General features: G+C 40.2%; 1 protein-coding gene across 2 annotated transcripts in view; it reads left to right on the top strand.

Annotated features, from left to right (window-relative positions):
- The first annotated feature begins 425 nt into the window (after positions 1–425).
- Positions 426–13,754, top strand: part of USP15 (ubiquitin specific peptidase 15) — a 63,355-nt gene continuing 50,026 nt past the window's right edge. For both annotated transcript variants that reach the window (XM_048947698.1, XM_048947709.1), the window contains exon 1: positions 426–592. In XM_048947698.1, the coding sequence (XP_048803655.1) occupies positions 504–592 (89 nt within the window). In that variant the 5' untranslated portion in view covers positions 426–503. The remainder of the gene's footprint in view (positions 593–13,754) is intronic.

A 13,754-nucleotide genomic window follows, 5' to 3' on the forward strand; every position in this document is an offset into this window, starting at 1 on the left:
CGTGCGTTTCAATTGCCAGCAGCGTTCATGCAACAGTACGAGCTGCATCATTATAAGAATTATGGGAATCCAACCATTCATTTGCTAGCAGGGCGCACAGCATTGAATTACGCGTATGCTAATTAAAACATCGAAGAGAAGATCGCAGGCAGCACTTTATTCCAAAACTGCCACCTCCTCTTTCTGACCCATTTTGCAGCACGCCACAGAACACGCAGCGTACGGGGAAGGCCGGAATCCCGCACCGCCCCTCCGGACACCACCGCTTCGCCACCGCCCGCACGCCCCGGCCACAACACGGCCCCGCAGCTCCCCGAGCCGCCCAGCACGCATGCGCACGGCTCTGCTGAGAGGAAAGACCTCCCCGCCGCTAGGAGGCGCCGCCTCCCCTTCGGTCCCCTCCCCGCGGTTTGTGGCGTCTCACGTCAGCGTCACTCCCAGCATGCAGCGCGGCCCGCTCCTGCCCCTGCTACCGCTGCCGCCGCTGCTGCCGGGGGGAGAAGATGGCGGAGGGAGGCGCGGCGGATCTGGAGACCCAGCGCACGGACGTGGCCGCGCTGCTCAAAACCGCCCTCCGCAAGGGCGACACCTGGTGAGGCAGGGAGGGAAGGGGGGCTCGGGCTGAGCGACTCGGGCGGCTCCCCCGCCCTCGGTGGGGCTCGCCTGCCGGAGGAACCGACCTCCTTCCCCTCGGCCCTCCTCACTCTCGAGTGCGGCTCGAACCCCGCGTGCGCCGCGGGCCGCCGGGAGCGGGCGGATGACAGAACGGGGCGTGGGGGGTGGGGGGGGGGGGGGGGTGGAGAGCAGCGCCATTCTTCCTCCTCCCCGCCGCTCAGCCCCTTTCCGGAGGGCTCCGAGCGCTCTGGGCCGCGCCGAGGCGCTCGGTATGGGCAGGCGCCGAGGTCAGCTCGGTGCGAGTCGGCGAGGGAGGAGAGGCCGGGAGCCAACCCGGCGGGGTGCGGAGCGAGATGGCCGCCCCTCACAATGGGGGCCGCGGGGAGAACTGCTGGAGCGGGGCCGCGGGAGGAGGGATCTGCTCGGAAGCGTTCTTTCCACTAGCCGGGCTGCAGGGAGGAAGCGGCGCCGGCGTCACCTTCCAGTCCGCGGCCGGGTTGGGCCTTACGTTGAGACTTCGGCTGCGAACGTGTTAATAGACGACGAAGCAGCCCCCGGAGGTGCGAACAGGCTGTTGTGGTTATCTCCTCCGCAGCCGACGTGTGTTTTCATGGTCCCTGGAAAATATGTCTTAGTGGGTCGTGCGGGTTGTCAGCAGAGTGAGCCACGGTTGGGGGGGAATTAGGTTAAATAAACACTGTCCTTCTAGTGTGTATTTGGTGATCGGGCTGATGTAGGTGTAGTTCTTGGAGGCTGGCTGGCATGTTCTGTGTTTTTTTTGTTGTTGTTGTTTTTGGTTTTTCTTTTAAAGAAGACAAAAAAAGAGGAACTGCCACTCCTTCCACCACCCAACCTCCTCATCTCTCCCCTTGCGAAGTTGTCACCCAGAGACAAAGGCTGAAACCTTAGCTCAGTGAAAATTAAGTATGAATACACAAAAGTAGAGCTTTCCCACCTCATTTCAGCTGTCATCACTCACTGTTCCAGTTCCATAAAAGACTATATTTAACAGTGTTGATACTGCAGCATGTGTCAGAAGCATACATTCTGATGCATTATTCAAATACTGCTGAGTATACGTTCAGTTTTTGGCATATGAACAGACTGCTCTTAAACTGGAAAAGTATAAGTGACTAGAAAAAGGAAATCGATTCATATGGTACTGTTAAAGACGACTGGCAGTAGTACAAGGCTGCTCAGGCTTGTAGTCTTCTAATGTGTTTTTTTTTTTTTTTCTTTTATGATTCTGTTGGGTACTTCCTGAGTACTAAAAAAAAATATCTCAAACGGTTGATGTTATTCAAAATGAAAGTAACTTTATGAGCAGTTTACATAATGAGTAAATCAGGGCATGCACTGACTGAGCTGTAACTTTTTTTACTACATAAAATATTTTAACATGGAAAAACCAGTTTAGTGAAATAAGCTTTTCAGTTTTCTCTGAAAATAAGTGTATTTCACTGTGATTATGATACTAATATTAATCAAGTGTTTTAAGACTGAATGAGCTGTGGCAGAGCCCTATTAACTGTGGCTCATGAACTATTAAATCTAGGAACACAAATGTGTGTATAGATCCATTGATAGGATTAATACTTAAAGCTATGTATTTAACTTTAAGGAGTGTATGTAGTAATTCAGAGATATTTTGGTACTTGCTTTTTGGTCTTTTGGAGCATCAGTAAGGAAGCGTGGTAGTTTACATGCTCTAAGTCATGACTCAGAATTGCAATTCCATTCATTCACTCAGTAGTAAATTTTGGTGAAAAATGCATGCTGTATCAGCTTGTTCTGTTTGAGCTTCCAAGCACTGTACTTAAACACAGTACTTTTAAAACGTCCACCTTAAACATACAAACTCTCAAGAATTTAGAGCACAGAGAAAATAAGTCATTTATAAAGCTTCTGGGGTTTCCTCTTCAGGAAAAAGGAAGAGTAGGGCAAAGAGAGGCATGTCATGTAGTATCTGTAGAGGGCAATGAACTTCTTAGTTCTTCAAGTTTACTGCAGAGAGAAAGAAACTGATTTATGTGCAATATTTCGAAAGTTAGGTATTAGGAAAGGTTTTGTAGAATACACATGTTCAAATATTCATTTGAACAGGCAACTTAATAAGCTGTAAAGTTTGCTACAGTGGATGTTTTTAAGAATACCTGGGGCATAATATGGATAAAAATATACTGCCTCAGTGGATGGGCAGGAGCAGTGTCTGTCTTCTGCCTGTTCAGTCCTCAGGGATGGGATTCTGGGCTGATTTGTTCAGGTTACCTTTCCTGCATGCTTTTATGGGCAGTTAATAAAATAAGTGCTTAAATTAGGAGAACCTGCAGGTTATTCCATCTTTCCATTTCTCTTGTTTTTCTTAAAAGATGTATTAACTAAACATAAATTTAAGCTTTTTCAAGCAAGAAAATCCTTAGCTTATTAATTGCTTTAAATAATTGGAACTACTTTTGTTCATGAATTCAGCACTGAAAACCATGCTCTTATTACACAGAATTTGAATTACATGTAATTCTCTCTTGCAGTATTTTCCAAAGAATGCACAGTTTGTATGTTTCAGAGAGCTATGATTTTGTTCTGAAAGAAAAGAAATGCACAATTCATCTTGTATCTTGCAGTCTTAGGATCTGATATGATTGCTTCTCAGCATTTTGAAATTCTACCATTGAGAAGTGAGAAAAATTTTTAGTATCTGAAGATTTTAACCTCTCGGTCAAAAACACTGATTGCTATGACTGCAGACAAACGTGAACTCAATCAGTGTCCTCCTATATCTGCTCTCAGAAAGTGGTTGGTACTCAGAACTGTTGGTATACATCTCTTTTTTTTTAATAACCATCAAATAATTTGCGTGGCCAACTGGTCTTAATGTTGTCATTTAATGCCTTTGGAGCTGCAGTGGTATTCTTGAGAACCTTGCCAAGTATTTCTGTTTTTACTGTGTCACTGGGATACAGTTTTCAGCACTGAAAGCTACTGATACTGGCACAGTTTTTCAGAGAGTTGATGAAGACTCTGCCAGTTCCTATTTGTGACTTCTTGTGTGAATTTTCTGCCTCCTACTGAGAAATAGTATCTTGTCTTTACCTTTAAGACCACTTTCAGCTCTGCTTTCCCTGCAGTTTCTGTTCTGCTGTGGCTGTCTTAGTCAGCAATGTTGCCTCAGTTACTTAAATAAGACATTACAAATGCTTTCATATTCTTCACTTTCATACCTCCTATGGATATTGGCCCTCCGTGGTCCAAGCTTGAAAGGCCACAGGTGTCACCTGCCAGTAAGTGGTTCACTATGTAATGGGTAACAGTGACTAATAATGACTAACAGCACTATCAGTTCCACCAAATTTCCTCTCTTTTCCCCAGAATTTCCCCTCTGTGCTTCTTCAGTTCCACCAAATTTCCTCTCTTTTCCCCAGAATTTCCCCTCTGTGCTTCTTTAATGTATTCTTCACTGTGTTAATTTCTGAGCAGATAGGAACGTAAATGATATTTATATTGCTAAAAGCAGTAATCTGGAAAATAATTAGGTTGTTAGAATGGACAAATAAGGATCGCAAGTTTATTTGGTGTCCAAGGGAACAAATGTAACCCTTAGATGTTTACCTAGGGAGTACTGTGTAGCAGTACAAAGAAGTACAGTTGTATAAAACCATTCATGCTGTTCAGTTTTGGTTTGACGTGTCACAATAGGTGTTCATTTGGAGTGAGCTCAACAACCTCAAATTTTATTAGAGGAGGAGAAACTCCTGCATTACAGAAGAGAGCTTAAGAGCTTTCATCTGTTTCGATAGTTGAGTGCTGTGCTGACATACACACAGAGTGAGAAGACATCTTCTGATATGAGAGGTTTGAGGCTAGCAGGTAATGACTGGAATTTCTGGCCTTGCTAGCCAACAAATTTTGGTAGTATTCTTCACCTTTTTTTTTTAAGATAGAGATAAATGTGTAATCTGTTTGTGGTTTTTAAGGCTTGCAAATTATTTGTGTTCTTCCAGATCTGTCTCTGATGCACATCGCTCCTGAAATTCTAGTGAGTGCAGAGGGAGTACTGCTGTTATTTTAAAACATAAATTTCTGGGAAGGTGAAGGAAATATGGTGCAGAAAAATCGCAGTGAGAAGTATTGGCTGTTTCTCATTTTTAAGGCTCATAGCTGCTGAAGAGAATAGGTAAAATTTTAAGTGGGGTAAAATCCTCCCCAGTGAATGATATGAAAAGTTCAGTCTTTAGGATTTCCTAAAAAAAAAAAAAAAAATTGATTATGGTAAAAACTCATTAGTCTTGATGAACAGGAATATACAGCTCTACTTGAAAACCCTGAAGTGTCCATCATTGATGATGACCTGGACACTAAAATGCTTTTCTATAATAGCCTTTTGTAGCCGTGTTTCCCATGTTTGATAATCCATCATTGTGCTGTACATGAATAGAATCTAGATTGAACATTATTGGAAGATCTACTTGATTTCAGTGGCATCATGGTGAGCTGTAATGGACCTATATACCTCAGTAACATTTGGAATGTCTTCAACTTACCAGAAATAAGTATGATGGTAAACAAGGAACAAGGTTGTTTTTTACTTCAATATCTTATAGCTGAAGTTTTATGTTAGATTTTTTGCACTGTATGGAGAAGGATGCAGCATTTATATGGAGATACACAGAGTGTTGCGAGTTCTCTTGGCACATTACTTGTGGTTGAAATAAGTAGGTGCAAATTTCTTCTGTTGATTGATGGGGCAGAGTGAGAGTGTGTTAAAGTAAAAGGTGTGTTGGGGTCAGGCTTCAAAACTGGAAGGCAAACATTGATTTAGGAATTAATATAATTTTTTGATGAGAAGCCTTTAGTTAAATGGAGAATTTATGAATGTATTTAAAGTGCTTGTTTATGTAATGTTCACTAGTAACTTAAAATTAACATAAAAATGCAGTCCATTTGTTATGATTTTCTTAGGGGGTTGGGTCAATACTTAGTATATATGAAGAGCTCCTCAGACTATTGCAGCATGTCTCCTTAGACATATGCAGCATGGAAGTGCTGTAGTGAGAATTGGATTGGCACAATCTAATTAGTTGATGTGGAAGGATCTTAGTGCATTTTCTTCAACAAAGCTTTCATTTCTGAAGAGACTTAAGATTTTGTAAAATTTGGAACTAAATGATATTTTCTTGGGCCCCCGGTACAGAAAGGACATGGAGCTCTTGGAGTGGGTCCAGAGGAGGGCCGCTAAGATGATCAGAAGGCTGGAGCACTTCTCCTGTGAGGAAACGTTGAGGGAACTGGGCTTGTTTAAGCTGGAGAAGAGGAGGCTCAGGGGAGATCTCACTGTGGCCTTCCAGTACTTAAAAGGAGCATGTGAACAGGAGGGGGAACGGCTGTTTATGAGGGTGGATAGTGATAGGACAAAGGGGAATGGTTTTAAACTGAGACAGGGCAGGTTTAGGTTAGATACTAGGAGCAAGTTTTTCACCCAGAGGGTGGTGATGCACTGGAACAGGTTGTCCAAGGAGGCTGTGGATGCCCCATCTCTGGAGGCATTCAAGGCCAGGCTGGATGTGGCTCTGGGCAGCCTAGTCTGCTGGTTGGTGCACATAGCAGGGGGTTGAAACTGGACAATCATTGTGGTCTTTTTCATTCCAGGCCATTCTGTGATTCTGTGATTTTTTTTCTCTAATTTTTTTGTGGCTTTACCTTTTTGAATAAAACTGTGGTTGAATTTTTCTATAATAAAGTAGAATAATTGCATTATTTAATCTTCTGAAATTCTGAAAGCAATTTAAATTTTAAAATAATCTGTTAATCATGTAGTTGATCAAGCAGTTTTGGCTGGCCTAACTCAAGTAGAAACAAGAGTACAAACTAATTTTTACCTTTATTATTTTCATAGTTGGAATGGTGCAAGAATAAAGATGGGATGCTGTGCCTTTAAGCAGGAGTCCTAATTTGCTTTCAGCAACACAGTTCTACTTTAGATGAAGCAATACTGAAGATAGACTCATGCACAGTGAGGATGGGAAAAAAATTCTCAGCCATTTCTCTGGACAATTTGCACAATTTTACTGTTGAAAGTATAATAGTTTATGTTCATAAGGTAGGATGTCCTAGCAGTACATGGTGCTGAAATGAGTGTGTCTCTGTGAAGTATCCCTGTTGCACATTAAAGGTAACTGTTTTGATTTTGAAAGTAAAACCTTTAAAACCTTCAAATCTACCAGTTAGCATAAGTAAGTTTACATCAAATATTGTTTTATTATTTCAGTATATAACTGAGTGATGCATTCAGAATGCTTCTGACAAAAGTGGTAAATACTGAGATCGTGTTGTTCAAACATTTTTCTGTCAATCCGTGTGCAAAGGTAAACAGTGAATCCAGTCATACTTCTGTGATCAGTCACCACTGCTGAAATGCACCACCAGCCACCTCACTCACTGTTTTGTCTCCTTAAGCATTCTGTTGCAGGTAATGAATGTCAATAGGTGCCATTTTTTCTTCATGGAGGAGTTTGGTGCCACACCTTTGCTTCATATGTGCTTCCATGTCAGACACCATTGTGTCAGAGTGCTCCTCTGCTGCCATCTGTCACACAGCAACAACATGTAATGGGATATTGGTGGGAAGGTTCAGTCTCTAATGCTGTACCAACATCTGCCTCTGACAGCGTGGGCCAACATAGTAAAATAGGAGGCATTGCTTTTGGAGTGGCCCTTGTACAAGTGCTATGTTAGCATCGTTCTTTTGTTCTTGTAAGTTAATGTGTAAAGGCTATGAAGTCATCCCTTTTTACTTGTCTAAGTAAGGGAAACTGCACTTGATCATTCATAAGGATACAGCCTTTATGGTAATTTTAATTGACTGACCTTTTAAGAACATATGTTTGAATATAACGTATGGCTGTCAGCTGGTAATTCAGCATTTGAATTGGTTATATAGGACTTAGAGAAGTATTTCTTACTTTTACAGCTGTACTAGGAAATGGTACAGAAAGTGTTGAGTACTGTGTAGTTTCTAGATGATGCTGTAGGTGCAATAATTGATGAGAATACAAGCAGGAATCAGACTAAGGCCCGTCACAGAGATCAGCAGTCCTTTGTAAATGCAGGAAATAATCAACATTTTGTTTCATGGTAATGGACCCAAAGAGCAAGAACTCCGACAGCCTTTTCTTAGTGGTGGTCTGTGGGTGCTAGATGAAGATGAAATAATTGATGTAAACTTCTCCTAGATATAGGTTTAGTCACTTTAATGTCTTCTACTACAAGCTTAAAATAGTTGTCTTTCACTTTTTCATGTTGGTTTACATTGTTTCTAAATAAACCTAAATAAAAGACAAGTGAATGTTACCTCTTCATCCTTTGGTGATGGCACTGAATCTGTGCGGTATGAAGACCTGTTGTGTATCAAAGGGACATGGAACCTTTCACCAAAATGTACTGTGCTCCATTTGTCACCATGTGTTGTTTTTCTGTCGTGGTCAGACAAATTTCAGTTTTTCTGAATACTCTAAAGATGTACTGCACACCTTTGAAATGTTACGTGTCTGCAGATGTGATGTAGATCTCAATTACTGCAGCTTCTACACGTTCCGGAGGAGCACAAGTTCTCTCGGTGTCTGTATCAGTGTATCCAACTGTCTCAATGTTTCCAGTATTATTGAGGTACTTTCAGAACATCTAAGGTCATATTTCAGTGTAATTCTGAGTAAATCACATATGCATGGGTTGCTTACTTTTAGACAGAGCTTTGGGGCTACTTCAGTGTTTGTTGCTCTACTTTCAACTTCTTGGCTCTAGGTGACTTTAACATAATAAAACTTGGTTATGTTGTTTTAATCTGGTTGGGTTTAGGTGACTGATTTATTTGGAATGCCTGTAAATATCAAACATCTGCTGGTTTAAAGTTAACCTTGGGGTGAGATTGTATTGGTTTAAAGGTTTGCCCCTCAAACCAGCATGTCTAGAAATCTGTCTCAGCCAGTTCTGTCCATCAATTTCTACCGAAAGTCCTCCAGGGTCATTTAATCTCGGAATAGGTTGGTTAGCTTGTTCATTAGCTTGACTGGTGATGACTATAAGCTAAATTTCTTTCCTGAGTGAAATCTTGATTCCAGGAGGGATAAGTAACAAACGCTGCTTTAGAAAATGGTTTTATACAATGAATATTCCATTGCCTTGAGCTTCTGAGTTGTGCTGGGACAGCTTTCTCAGTTGGGTGCAAAGTTCAGGAGACTCCTTAACATGGTATTGATGTGGGGCTCTTTCCTGTGTTAGGTGATAGTAACAAAAGTGAAGCATTGTGCCAAGCTTAACATGCAGATGTTGTATCTCTGTTCTACTCATGCAAGTTACGCTATTTTTGTATCTGGGACAGTACATATTCAGTGAAGCGTATCTGGTCTCAAGTGCATGCTGCAAGTTTTTAATAAGTTTCCCGTTAAAGACTGCTGACATTCATTTAAGAAATGAGGTTTTAACAGATATGGCATTTTAAGAGGAAAAGATATACCTCAAATAAACAAAACTACAAGTCTTTTATTGGTAAATACTTTTGATTTGTGATGGTTGCTTGCATATGGATATAACATGGATGAAAAGATAAAATAAGTTGCAACACTTGTTAAGGTTTGCCTCGTTTTGTGTAGATGAATCAGCAGTCTGCCTTGTCGATCGTGGCAAGAATGCTGTATTGAACATGTTCTTAGGATCAGAATATATCATCTAATTTTCCGATTTTTTTTTTACTCTCTTCCTTAGTGGTAAGGAGTGGATTTTATTAATGTACTTCATGTGCTTTAGCAGATCGATCCGCTAAGCTGCACGACTTATAATTGCATTTCTTTTTTGCAGTATAATCTTTAACATGATAAGCCCATCTTGAGTAAAGATGAGGGAGTTGTATTGCATTTGAACACAAATTTCCATTTTTCTTAATCTTATTGGCAAAATGATATTTTGTCTGACAAGTTCTTGCAAAGGTAGAGGATTAATGTGTTCCATACTAAATCAAAGCAACTCCTTTTACCCGAGTCAGAATGCCACTGAAGTCAAAGTAACCATTGGTGAGTAAAATGCCTGAGATTTACATGAAACTTGTATGTACGTACATATGGGCAGTAATTAGCTGTAAGAACTCACAACTGCAGTGTCTGTTAGCATTTTTAGAATCTGTTCCTGTATGTGTAATTTCTTGTTTAACATATCTACTCAAACCTGTTTGGTGCAGTGCGTGTGTTGTCTCACAGCTGTGGGTAGCTGGTCTACTGAACTTGCTCTTGAAAATATCTGGCTGAGAATAAACTCATTACTTGTTTAAATTAAGAAGTCTTAACTATGCCGGTAGATCCTGTGTTGATGAAAGGCTGCTGTCTCTAAATAGAAATTAAATTAATTACCAGACTTCTTATATAAGTATCCTACTTACCTTTGTTCACAAAGGGTGTTAAGAGTTGAATATTGCAATACTGAGTAAGACAAGCACTTTCTGACCTGTGATTTGTGGTCCGTGAATAGTTCACTAGGCTCTGGCAAGACATCTACTGAGCCATATCAAATATATAATAATTTAAATCCAAGTTTGAATATTAGGATATGATATGGTGTGCAAACAGTATGAAGAACTGGCAGTTGACTGTTTGCTCTTTACTTAGGAGAGTCCTTTTAATAGGATTTTTCTATTTTAAAATTACTACATGAGGTTAGCTATATAGTACTTCGTACTACAAGCTGTTTTAACCAAAGTGTTAGGCTTTGTCCTCGAGTGCACACAAATTACATGATCTTTTCTTCTTTAATCTTTTCATCGCTCTTCAGCAGAATGCATCTTGCAAGAAATGCGTGAAGCCAATTGTTTGTCAGCAGTGATCAGTTTTGCTTGTGCTCTATAAATATTAACTTATTTTTTAGCAGTTGTAGAATCCAATCTTAAGAGTAGTGTTTAGCACCAGTTAAGTTCTTTATTTCATTAATTAATCATTGCTTCTTTGTTCACATGTCCAAAATACACTAACCAAACAAAGTACTACTCATCGTGAATGCAAGAAAGGAAGAAAGAAAGAAGATGCAAAGTAATTTGAGTTTCCTATTGTTGGCATTTATGCATTCTTCATTTTACTTTTTTACCTCATACTATAGTGGACAGACTTTGCTCAGATAATCTCAGACTTCAAGTGATATTTTTTAAGATTTGTTTGTCCTGTAGTGGTTTTCTTTTCAGGCAGAAAGCTTGACTCTATTGTTTAGTTCTTATCACACTTACATTCTTGCATGATTTACAGATAGCTTTTCAACTTTTTATGCCAGAGATATTAATCTCTTATCTGTGCATGTAAATACAGGTTTGTAAATTGTAATAGAAGTGATAAAAGTTCTTGTGTTGTTGTGTTAGGAAACAGAAATGTTTTCAGTAAGGAGATCTGTAAAGAGACACTGCAGAGAAAAAACTAGTCAGTAGTGAAATTCATTAATTACATGTGAAGAAATAAAAGTAGATGAAGCATTGAGTTGGTGAATGTTTGAAGTCTACAGCAGTGAATCCCCAGCTGTCTTGCGTCTCAAAATCAAAATTTCCATTACTCACAAAGTTATTGGCATGATCGTCTAGTGCAAAGCATTTGGAAAAGTAATATGTTCTAAAGGAACCATGGCCAGCCTATTGTTTTAATTAATGCCAATGTGATAATTTCCTTTCTCTGTAAAATTATGGCTTTCATTTCTTTAATATCACTGTTTCATTTAAATGTGGATTAAGAAAGTAGAGGCCGCAGAACGGGGTAGGGGACAAGGCTTGGTGGGTTTGGTAGGAGAATGGGTGCCTGAGAGTGACTGCGTTCCTGACCGCACACATTTGTGGCTGTGTTTGAATGGTTGTGGACAAACCATGGGCAGAGGAGGACAAAGGTGAGAATGCTGTTGGCCTTTAGCAGTCCTTACGACTGAAAACCTTCTGTATAAAGCAGAAGGTGAAGGCATATAACGGTGATCAAATTCAGTATCCCTTTCTCCACTTATTAAAGAGAAGTGACTCAAATATAAAAAGCATCTTATAAAAGGAATTGGGATTTGTATAGGCAGAGTGAAAGAACTGGATTTTTGCTTATTTAAGAAGAGCTGCTGCTGGTTGTACTTAAAGTCAGACAAATGCCAGTTATTCAGTAGTATTAACATCAGCTTTATCCTTTACCCTCAGTCTGCAAGTACAGTTATCTTTAATATCAGACTATATTCAATAATATGAATACTCTGTAGAGTAAAATCTCTCTAACATAATTGTACCAATTCAGTCTTTCATGGTAGGATGTAGTGTCTGTTTTTCTCTTCCAGAAAACAGAAGGTAATACTCATTTGATTGCAGTGGTTAGTTTGGTGAAAACTTGTCTGCAAGGCATCTGATTTTCTTTTTGTAATTTTCAAGTGGACTATCTTTGTGGGTTTCCCTGAATTTTCATATTCATGCGATCTTTTAAGTAAATTTGGAAAGCTAAATTGCCTAATGCAAGCTTCTGTCCACTCTTTTCTTTTCCCTTTTCATTTCTGATAATAGATAAATACCTTGTGCATGAATTTGATAGAGAATCTTTTAGAGAATAAATTACAAGAACCTTCTGAGTCTTTTGACTCCATACCTCCAAAAAAAATTATTGTACTCCTTGTACAAAGCCATATTTGAAGATATCTGCTTGTGGCTATTGATTTAAGAAAAGGAGCTACTTAAATCTGTATATGTCTTGTATATATCAGTTATCTTAGGTCTGATTTAAATCTAATATAAGTTTTTCCTACTTATATTGCAGTACTGCATGGGAGGAATTTATGATAGTAAAAATATGTTTGAAAGCTTCTAGTAACAAAAATACCCCATTTTCAGAGCTTATGCAGGAGTTGTTACAATATTGCTTCACTTCCTGTATCTGTTGCATAATGGCAAACATGGGATTTGGGGGGTTTTGTGTTTTGAAGTTTCTTTGCTTTCATCTGATATTTAAAAAACGTAATCACACTTTTCTTTTATTTTAATATGCTAATAGAAACTTTTGAATTATGTGTGGATAGTCACATTATATGCCAAACACGTTATATACCAAAACTTGTCAGGTTTGGTAGTAGAAGCTGATTCTCATTTAATTTTGCAAGTGATCGTTAAATCTGGTATGGCATTATTGGAACCTGAAAGGGTAAGTTCAGTAGAAGTCTTAAATGGTAAAAGTAAAACTTTACCATAGAAATGTAAAGCTTTACTTTCCTGCTCTCATGTGTTGCAAAATGTTTTACTGTACATGGAGAATCGTGGAATTGGAAGGCACCTTGAACCCCCATGCCGTGGGCAGGGACACGTTCTCTAGACCAGGTTGCTCAAAGCCCCATCCAACCCGGCCTTGATCACCTCCAGGGATAGGGCATCCACACTTCTCTGGGCAGTCTGACCCATTCCAGTGCCTCACCATTCTCATAGAGAAATGTCTAAATCTAATTTCTTTTAATTTTAAACCACTACTCCTTGTCCTACTGCTTCTTTTCCTGAGAGTCCCTCCTCAGTTTTCCTCTAGACTCCATGTAGGTACTGAAAGGCTCTCTCCCTAGAGCCTTCTCTTCTCCAAGCTGAATAACTCCAGCTCCCTCATTCTTTCTTCATAACACAGGTGATCCACCCCTATGAACATCCTCATGGCTTCCCTCTGGGCTCACTCCAGCAGCTCCTTGTCCTTCTTGTGCTGAGAACCGCAGAGCTGGACATGATACTCCAAATGGGACCTCACAAGGGTAGAGCAGAGGCAGACAGTCCCCTTCCCCGCCCTGCTGGCCTCTTCTGTTTTGATGCAGCCCAGGATGCAATTGGCCTTCTGGGCTTCTGGCTCATGTCAAGTTTTTGATCCACTAGAACCCCAAGTCTTCTCAGCAGGGCTGCTTAATCCGCTCATCACCCAGCCGGTGTTTTTGGAAGCTCACTGTTTTGTTAGCTAGTTCTAATTGCTTTGCTGAACAGCATGAACAGCTGAACACAGTCAAGCAATCAAAGTGTTCTAACAGAATGATTTTGATTTTTGAATTGTGACACTTGTGGAACTGGAACTCAGATAAATTTTACCTTTCTTCAGCATTTACAACATTTCAATCTATGCATTTGTTTTTGTCTAAGGCTACAT

Source organism: Lagopus muta, chromosome 1, assembly GCF_023343835.1.
Source record: "Lagopus muta isolate bLagMut1 chromosome 1, bLagMut1 primary, whole genome shotgun sequence".
NCBI lineage: Eukaryota > Metazoa > Chordata > Aves > Galliformes > Phasianidae > Lagopus > Lagopus muta.